This window comes from Priapulus caudatus, unplaced genomic scaffold, assembly GCF_000485595.1.
Source record: "Priapulus caudatus unplaced genomic scaffold, Priapulus_caudatus-5.0.1 Scaffold110, whole genome shotgun sequence".
Classification (NCBI taxonomy): domain Eukaryota; kingdom Metazoa; phylum Priapulida; class Priapulimorpha; order Priapulimorphida; family Priapulidae; genus Priapulus; species Priapulus caudatus.
In genome coordinates this window covers 172,290-182,189 of record NW_014577171.1, presented here as the reverse complement: position 1 = coordinate 182,189, position 9,900 = coordinate 172,290, and the positions used below count along the sequence as shown (strand labels likewise).

At 51.1% G+C, this 9,900-nt stretch overlaps 1 protein-coding gene across 1 annotated transcript in view; it reads left to right on the top strand.

The window, feature by feature from the left end:
• The first annotated feature begins 2,128 nt into the window (after window positions 1-2,128).
• The window catches only part of LOC106805331, a 21,162-nt gene continuing 13,390 nt past the window's right edge, over window positions 2,129-9,900 (top strand). Inside the window, exon 1 of the mRNA XM_014806882.1 lies at window positions 2,129-2,707. Within this exon, the coding sequence (XP_014662368.1) occupies window positions 2,403-2,707 (305 nt within the window). The 5' untranslated portion in view covers window positions 2,129-2,402. The remainder of the gene's footprint in view (window positions 2,708-9,900) is intronic.

Genomic DNA, 9,900 nt, shown 5'->3' with positions numbered 1-9,900 from the left:
CGTCCTGGTTGTTTATATATATATATGTATATATACTTAATATATATATATATACTATATATATTTATAATACATATATAATTATAACGATCCGATTCCATTAGCAGTATTTTGTAATTAGCGAGGGCACCGATCCATGCACGTGACATTGTTGTAAATGATATCGAATCCGTGACCAAGTCTTAATTTAGCAATTGCAATCAGGAAAGTACACATATTCTGACAGATCCTGGATTTTTTTCTAATTGAGTTTACTAACGTATAACAATTAATGTGGTCTCATACTCTATGACGATTACGATCTGACGTTTAGCATCTGATTTGTTATTTCCTTAACGAATTGCCTGAAATTTTTGACTTGGCGCTATACTATGAAGATGTGTTATTACTGCCTTACTCTCAAGTCACACAAACATCTGATATCTGAGAGGTGTCCTGTGAATTATGTACGGTCGCTGGACAGTTCGCTTTCCGCAACAATGTGTTGGTGAAATATGATATTGCCTACAATTTCGTTTGTATACGGTTGTATGTGTGTAGGGTGTATGCGTGTGTACGTCTGCGGCGCAGTGCCGCCGCGCTAGCCGCGCGTGCTGTGTGCTGTGTTGTGTGTGGGTGTGTGTGATGTGTGTGTGGTGTGACTGCTGTGTGTGTGTGTGTGGTGCGTGTTCGTTGCGGTGTGTTTTGCTGTGTGGTGTGTGTGTGTTAGTCGGTGGTGTGAGTTGTGTGTGTGTGTGTGTGTGTGTCGTGTGGTGTGTGTGTGGGTGTGTGTGTGCGCGCGGCGCGTGTGTACGTCGTGTACGTGTGGTGTGTGCTGTGCGTGTGCGTAATGAAGAGAACACATACACGTCACTGGCGGTGGTCAGCGTGGCAATTGCGTGAATTAATTCGCTCATTCCGGTATGTCCTTTCTAGCGCATAAACAAAGAGAAGTATCGACGACAGCAATGCCACGGCAGTCCAGCTACAGCTACGACTACCCACACAGGTTTATTCGATCGCCCACCGGCATCAGTTCCGCCGGCCGGTCACGCTCAAACACACACGCGCATTGACGTAGTACTACTCACTCTCACCCACACAATTCACGCAAACACACACACGAGAAGAGAAGAAAGAGAGAGAGTAGGAAAGAGAGATGAGGGGAAATTCGAGAGAGGACAGAGAGCAACCGACCTAAGCCGCGCGCGAGGTGTGTATTTTTCTTGCGCTTTGTGCGATCGCGGGAACACAGAGCTGGGTGTGAAGAATTCCGACGAGAGAGAGAGAGAGGAAGGGAAAGGTAGAACCGTGGCCGCAATTTTCCAGTTTTGCTTTCGCCGCGCGCGCGTCGCGAGCAGAAATCGAACGTTGACCTTTCACCTGTGAGCGGCGAGGTTCAACAGCGTTGCCAACGGCTCCCCGTTGAACCGCCGCTGCCGCTCGACGCCGGCCGCCGCCGCCCCGGGCATTGTGTGGACACCGCTCGGGCGGCGTTACACACGGTTACCGACACACGCAACGACCGTTACGCCACGCGCTGATGCACACATGACGGACGTACGCATCGGACACATCGGTGACACCGGACAAACTGCGCGCCACATATACGCATATCACACACACACACACACACACTCGCATACACGCTTACACGCACGCACACGCACACTCGCGTACACGCACGCACATGCCCGGCGTTGGAACTCGTGTCACCTAGTGAGGCCTTATATCATAACTCTACCATCGTCAGCTGCCGCGAGAGAATGTAGCACAAGCCACTACCATTCAGTCCCGTGATGCGAGCTCTTACGACAGCCCAGCTACCTGGCCGGCATCCCTCGCTGTCAACACAGCTAGCTTCTCCCCGACTGTGTTCCAGCGATACACACGCTTAGAGGGAGATAGAGAGAGAGAGAGAGAGAGAGAGAGAGAGAGAGAGAGAGAGAGAGAGAGAGAGAGAGAACGAAAGAGATAGAGCGAGGGAGCGATAGAGAGAGAAAGCGAGAGAGAAAGAGCGATAGAGAGAGAGAGTGAGATAGCGAGCGAGAGCAAGAAAGAGAGCGAGAGAGTGAGAGAGCGAGAGCGAGAGAGAGAGAAAGACAGGAAAACAGAGAGAGAGAGAGAGAGAGGGTGGAGAGGGGGAGCTAGGAAGAAAGAGAGAGCGTGTGTGTGTGTGCCCGCGTGATCGCCTTGGAACGTCCGCGCGGCCGTTTCTTGGAATTCGGCCAGAAACACTTTACCTGGGCTCCGAGAGGTGGCGCAGCACGCGCGCAGCAAGCGACGGCAGCGTATCGACACCTTGCAGCATCACAGGATCAGCATCATAGCAGCAGCAGCAGTGGCGGCAGCAGCAGCAGCAGCAGCATAGTAGAGGTATACGTGATAACGATATTCGTCGATTAAACGCATGCGGCGATAGAATGACGACGTCGGCGACGACGACGATGACGACGATGACGATGACGAAATGCCGGAAGAGTAGGCGAACATCAGCAGCCTTCAGCGGCGTCTGCTGTGCGTTCGTGCTCGTGTTGGTGTTCGTGCCGGCGGTGGCAGCCGACCGCACGACAACGACGACGATGACGAAGACGACGTCGACGACAGACGACGTGTGTGACAGCGTGTGCACGTGCAGGAGTCGGACTGTCACCTGCATCCGACCGAACAGCCTGACCTCAATTCCACAGCTGCCGAGTGACGAGTGGATGGCTAACATCTCCGAAATGTAAGTACAATAATAACAACTACACACGCCTACTGTGAGCGCTGCAATCTAGTGTCACGTACTTAACGAAGACAAGGATATATATTATATTATATGTGTACGTGTGTGTGTGTGTGTGTGCGTGCGTGCGTGCGTGCGTGCGTGCGTGCGTGCGTGCGTGCGTGCGTGCGTGCGTGTGTATGTGTGTGTGTATGAATATACATATGTGTTATGTATCTATATACCTGGTAAACTTGATACAGCACAGGGCACGTCCGTCGTGTCATTGTGTACACGCGAATACGAAATTAATTCGTAATTATGTCAAGCCATCCATTGTTGAGTCACTATGTGCGTGCGTGTGTGCGTGAGTGCGTGTGTGCGTGACTGCCTGCCGCTCCTACTACTACATACTACTACTACTTACTACTGCACTACTACTTACTACTACTACTACTACATACTACTAATACTACTAAATACAATACTACTACTACTACTACTACTATTACTAATACTACCACAACTATTGCTGCTGCTGCCGAGCTTTAATCCGTGTTATGGTCAACATTCCGGTAGCTGTAGTGTAGTGTAGTGTAGTAGCTGTAGTGTGTTACACAGTGAGGTTGCGGTTTGGTATTTTTTTTTTTTTTTTTTTTTTTTTTTAATAACGTGAACAGAATTACGCGATCGGCCGGTGCCACGTGAGTCGTGGGATCGCACCAGTTCCAATGAATTACTGATTTCACAATGCAATACATCGCACGTACGCAGGCACGCGCGCACGCACACACGCACATATTTCACCCTTGACGATCTTCCATCTCTTTACACGTAACACTGACGACGCTGACCGGCGCACTCTCACCCGACCTAACTACCCTAACCTAATCCTAACACTAACACTTTCCCTAACCTCACCCTTAAGACCCAATTCCGAACACTAACCCTAACACTAACCCTAACCCTGCAGCTAACCCTAACCCTATCACTAACCCTAGCCCTAACACTAACCGAACCATATTCTATGCTGCCTTCCATCTTCCTCCTCTCACAGTCTTCCTCTATACACATTCGATATTGGTCCTATGTAAAGGCAAATCGCATAAGGTTGAGACGCTCAGCATGGTTGACCTGCCAGCACCAGCTGCTGACGCAATGTTTGACCCAGCGATGGACCATGGTGAGTGCTTGGAGAGCATATACCCCGATATTCAAGAAATGTATCGGGAGGACGTATGCACGAACTCCTGCACGCGTGCACGCATACGCGCGCGCAGCACTCGCACGATCTCGTGTACACGTGCACGCATTCGAACACGTACACGTACACGCGTGTGCATATCACATACGCACGAGAGATAGAGAGAGAGAGCAAAAGAGAGAGAAAGCAACAGGGAGAGGGAGAGAGAGAGAGAGAGAGCAAAAGAGAGAGAAAGCAACAGGAGAGGATGAGAGAGAGAGAGAGAGAAGAGAGATGAGAGAGAGTCGGCAAGAGGAGAGAGAGAGCTGCATGTACTACATTTTAGCCAGCCGTGCAATGCCTAGCTGGCTTACTAATAGGTAGGGAGACAACCGAGCCCGCCCCATACTCGCTTGTCGGCCCTTGCAGACACGTGAACCCGCACGCTTCGTCGAAGACGACGAACGGCGACGACGAGGCGCGGCTGGCGGCGGCAGCAAGCGCACCCAACAATATGTTTGGGCAAGTGACGCAAGAATCTGTGGGAGTCGAGATTGCTAGTAGCCTACATACTCGCAGGGGCAAAACGAAACTTTCACACAAGGTTACCTAGACTGTCGCCCGTGGCCGGCAAGTCGGCTGGAATGGCCTAAGATCGGTGGAACACCTCGCAAGCGCCACACGACGGCGCGTGGACGTCTAGAGGTTAATAAACAGCCCATGCCCGAGAGGTAGAAAGTGAAGAAGAGAGAAACAACGCCTGTGCATGACCCAACTACTGGCATTGATTTCATCATTCGCTGTATCAAGCATTCTACGCTGCATATATAAATACAGATAATATATGCCATATAAATATTATATATATTATATATATATATATAAATAAAGAAATTAAATATATATATATATATATATATTAGAGAGAGAGAGAGAGGACGAGCTAGAGAGAGAGAGAGTAGAAGAAAGAGACGCGAGATTTAGAGAGAGAGAGAGAGAGAGAGAAAGAGAGAAGAGAGAGAGGAGAGAGAAGAGTAGCGAGATAGAGAAGACGAGAGAGAGAGCAGAGAGAGGAGAGCAGAGCAGAAGAGAGAGCGAGATAGAGGAGAGCGAGGATGAGAGAGCTGAGAGAGAAAAGAAGCAGACAAGGGCAAGGCGTGAGAGGAGGGAAAAGAGCAGGGCGAGAGCGGCGAAGGCCGAGCAGAGAGGAGTGAGCAGGACATTGGCTCGCAAGCCCAAGGAAATACCAGCATAGACAGGAGAGGCAGAGAGAAAGAGAGACTGAGAGAGACCAGCACAGACAGAATAGAAAGAGGAGGACAGAGAGAGAGGAGAGAGAGCAGAGCGTGTGAGAGAGAAAGAGACAGACAGACAGACAGACAGAAGAAGAGAAAAAGACAGTGAGCAGAGAGCCGAGAGAGAGAGAGAGCCAGAGAGAGAAGTAGAGATGAGAGATGAGAGAGAGAGAGAGAGAGAGCATGAGAGCGAAGGCAGTATGAGAGAGAGAGAGAGAGAGAAGAGAGAGAGAGAGAGAGAGAGAGAGAGAGAGAAGATGAGAGTGAGAGAGAGAGAGAGAGAGACGAGAGCAGAGAACAGAGGACAGAGCTAGAGGCGGGTATATTGAGCGGCCCCATGATACTGCGCGTGACATTTCAGCTTCAAAAGTGTATGTGTTCGCCGTAAATGATTTATTCCGAGTGGTTGCCGCGGTGACGATATATGTCAAGAGCGGGGCCGCGGACCGTTGGTCGCGCTATACAGGACAAGCCTCGTCCGCCCGCTTAAATGAGTTACGTCACAGCAGACGAATATTAGCAACAGCCAGCTCGGGCGTTGGTGTGTGTGTGCGTTGTGTGCTGCTGCTGCGTGTGTGCGTGCGCGTGTGTGTGCGCGCGTGCGTGCGTGCGGTGCCGCGTGTGTGTGTTGTGCTGCTGCACGCGCTTGCGTGCTATGTGGGTACGTGCGTGCGTGTGTGAGTGATGACAGCTCGGACGAGGCCGTCACTGTCGTATATATGCGTCACTCTCTCTCTGTCTGTCTTCTTTGCCGCACTCTGTGACGAGATCAATTGCGAAATCGTCTCGATTCAACTTAACGTGTCGTGAATTTCGACGGCGGCACTACAGCGATAATACTTCATCACCGTCACTGTTAATCATTGTCCATCGCGCGATGTCACAGCCGCGGGCAGCAAAGCATGTCACAAAGCAGTCGGTGACGACATCAAGTCATCTAAGCGTCGCGCGTAGTGACAGAATTGCTAAACTATCTTAACTCCTTCGGAATGTGCATGCGGGTGAGGTCGACTTTGCTCTTGCGAGCACCCACCGAGCGGGCATCAGGACGGTGGAGAATTCATATATGCGGTGGCTAATGACTTAAGGCGGCTTTCGCTTCTCCTCCCTCACCCTCCGCCCCGCCCCGCCAGTGAGCGGACAGTGGCCAGCGGGGGCCGTGAACTTGTGCAGAGGCGATGACGTCATTGATGACGTCGTCTTTACGTCGCTTCCGCCGCCTGGTATGTAGGCTTAAGACCGGCGTGGTTTGTCATCACAATGTTATTATATTTATATATGTGTATATATATATATATATATATATATTGTATATATTATATATATATGTATATATATTATATTATATATTACACTGTTCACCCCCCACATTAGCCAAACCTATTCCGCTATTATTAATTGGAAACCAAGTCACCCACGCACGCACACAGCGCGTGCACTCACGCACACACGCCACGCACATTAGTGACTCAACAATGGATGGTCCTGACATAATTACGCGAATTAATTTCGTATTCGCGTGTACACAATGACACGACGGACGTGCCCTGTGCTGCTATCAGTTTACCAGCCGCTATATAGCGATACATAACACACCCTGTATATTCAACATACATAAATGCATACACGCACGCACACGCCACGCACGCACGCCCACGCACGCACGCACGCACCACACACAACACACCACACGATACATTACACACACGCCACGCCACGCACGCCACGCCCACGCACGGCACGGCCGCACGCACGCCAGTACGCACACACACACACACGGTCACACGCACACACCAACACACATCACACACACACACACACACACACATATATATATATATATATATATATAATATTATATATATATATATATTATAATATATATCCTTGTCTTCGTTAAGCTACTGACACTTAGATTGCAAGCGCCTCACAGTAGGCGGTGTAGGTTGTTATTATTGTACTTACATTTCGGAGATGTTAGCCATCACTCGTCACTCGGCCAGCCTGTGGAATGTAGCGTCAGGCCTGTTTCGGTCGGATGCAGCCGTGACAGTCCGGACTCACTGCACGTGCACACGCTGTCACACACGTCGTTCTGTTCGTCGACGTCGTCTTCGCTCATCGTCTTGTTGTCGCTTGCGGTCGGCTCCACCGCCCGGCCACGAACCACCAACACGAGCACGAACGCCACAGCTAGACGCCGCCTGCAATGGCTGCTGATGTTCGCCTACTCTTCCGGCATTTTCGTCATCGTCGATCGTCGTCGTCGCCGACGTCGTTCATTCTATCGCCGCATGGCGTTTTAAGCGACGAATATCGTTATCACGTATACCTCTTACTATTGCTGCTGCTGCCTGCTGCTGCCCTGTGCCTGCGCCCTGCTTTGCCTGCTGCTATGATGCTGCTCTGTTGATGCTGCAAGTGTGTCGATACGCTGCCGTCGCTTTGCTGGCGCGCGTGCCGCCGCACCTCTTCGGCAGCCCAGGTAAAGTGTTTCTGGCCGAATTCCAAGAAACGGCGCGCGAACGCATTCCAGAGGCGCATCAGCGCGCGGGCACACACGACACACGCTCTCTCTTTTCGTACTCCCTAGCTCCCTTCCCTCTCTCTCTCTCTCTCTCTCTCTCGTCTCTCTCTCATTTCTCTCTCTCTCGTCTCTCTCTCTCTTCTCCTCTCTCTCTCGGTCTCTCTCTCTCTCTCCTCTCTCTCTCTCTCTCTACTCCTCTCTCTCGCTCTCTTCTCGCCTCTCTCCTCTCTCTCTCTTCTCTCTCTCTCTCTCTCCTCTCTCCTCTCTCCTCCCCCCCTCTCTCGGTCTCTCTGTTTCTGTTCTTCTCTCTCTCTCGTTCTCGCTTCTCTCGCCTCTCTCAGCTCTCGCTTCGCTATCTCACTCTCTCCTTTATCGCTCTATCTTCTCTCCCTTTCTCTCTCTATCGCCTCCCATCGCTCTATCTTCTCTCGCTTCTCTCTCCCTCTCTCTCTCTCTCTCTCTCTCTCTCTCTCTCCTCTCTCTATTCTCCCTCCTAAGCGTGTGCTCATCGCTGGGCAACACAGTCGGGGAAGTAACATATATCTCTCTCACTCATATCTCCTGCGCGTAGCTTGGCCTGTCGTGAGAGCTCATTCACGGGATGATGGTAGTGGCTGTGCCCTAAACTCTCTCTCCGCGGCAGCTGACGGTGGCTAGATGTTACATATAGCGCGCTCAACTGTGACACTCTATTCCATATCCCCTCAGTGCGTGTACGCGAGGTGTGCGCGTGTTGCGATGCTGTGTACGTGCTATGCGCAGTGTGTGTGCTGTTGTGTGGTGTGTGCTGTGTGTGTGTATGCGTATATTGTGCGCGCGTTTTGTCCGTGTGTCACGTGTTCTCCGTGTGACGTACGTCCGCTCTGTGTGCATCAGCGCGTGCGTACGTCCGTGCGTGTGTCGGTACGCGTGCTGCTACGCCGCCGCCAGCCCGGTGTCCACACAATGCACGGGGACGGCGGCGGGCGGCCGTCAAGCTGGCCCACAACAAAAACGGCGGTTCACGCGGGCAGCCGGTTGGCCCACCGCTGTATGACCCTCGCCGCTCACAGCGTGAAGGTCAACCGTCGATTTCCTCCGACGCGCGGCGGCACGAAAGCAAATGGAAATTGCGCCACGGTTCTACTATTCTCTTCTCTCTCTCTCTCGCGGCGAATTCTTCACACCTCACCTTCCGTTGTGTTCGCTGCGATCGCACAAAGCGCGTCAAGAAAAATACACACTCGCGCGCGCGCGTAGAGTCGGTTGCTTCTCTGCTCTCTCTCTTTCTCTCTCTCTCTCTCTCTCTTCTCTCTCTCTCTTTCTCTCTCTCTCTTCTTTCTTTTCTCTCTCTCCGTGTGTGTGTTTTTTGTGATGTGGCTGCAGATGTGAGTAGTACTACGTCAATGCCGCGTGTGTGTGCGTGACCCGGCGCGCGGGAACTGATGCCGTGCGCGAATAAGGTGTTGCGGTAGTCGTAGTCTGCTAGCTGACTGCCGTGCGGCCTGTCTGTTTCGTCGCATACCTTCTTCTTTGTTTTTACTGCGCTAGAAGACAAACGAATAGCGAATTAATTTACGCAATGGCGCGCCTGGGACCTAGCGCCATGACGCTTGTACTGTCTTCTCTCATTACGCACACGCACACGCACACACACGTACATACCCACACACGCGCTGCGCGCGCAACACAACACACACACACACACACACACACACACTCACACGCAACACACTAACACACACTACCCACACACAAACACACACACACACGCACGCACACACACACACACAACACACACAACACACCACACACACCATGCGCGGCGCGCGCGCACGTTACACCAATACACTCCTACACACATACACCGATATACAAACGAATTGTAGGCCTATGTCTATTTTCCACCAAACATTGTGCGGAAAGCGACTGTCCAGCGACCGCAATTTCAGGCACACCTTCTTCAGCCAATACAGATGTTTGTGTGACTTGCAGCCGTAGGCAGCTAATAAACACATCTTCATAGTATACAAATCAAAATTTCAGGCCAATTTCGTTAAGGAAATTAACAAATCAATGCTAACTCAGCGATCGTTAATCGTTATAGATTGCAGACCACATTAATTGGTTTACGTTGAGTTACTCATTAGAAAAAAATCAGGCCGTCTGTCACGAAATTATTGTATTTTCGATCTGCAATTCGTAAATAACTGGTCACGGATTTTTCGAT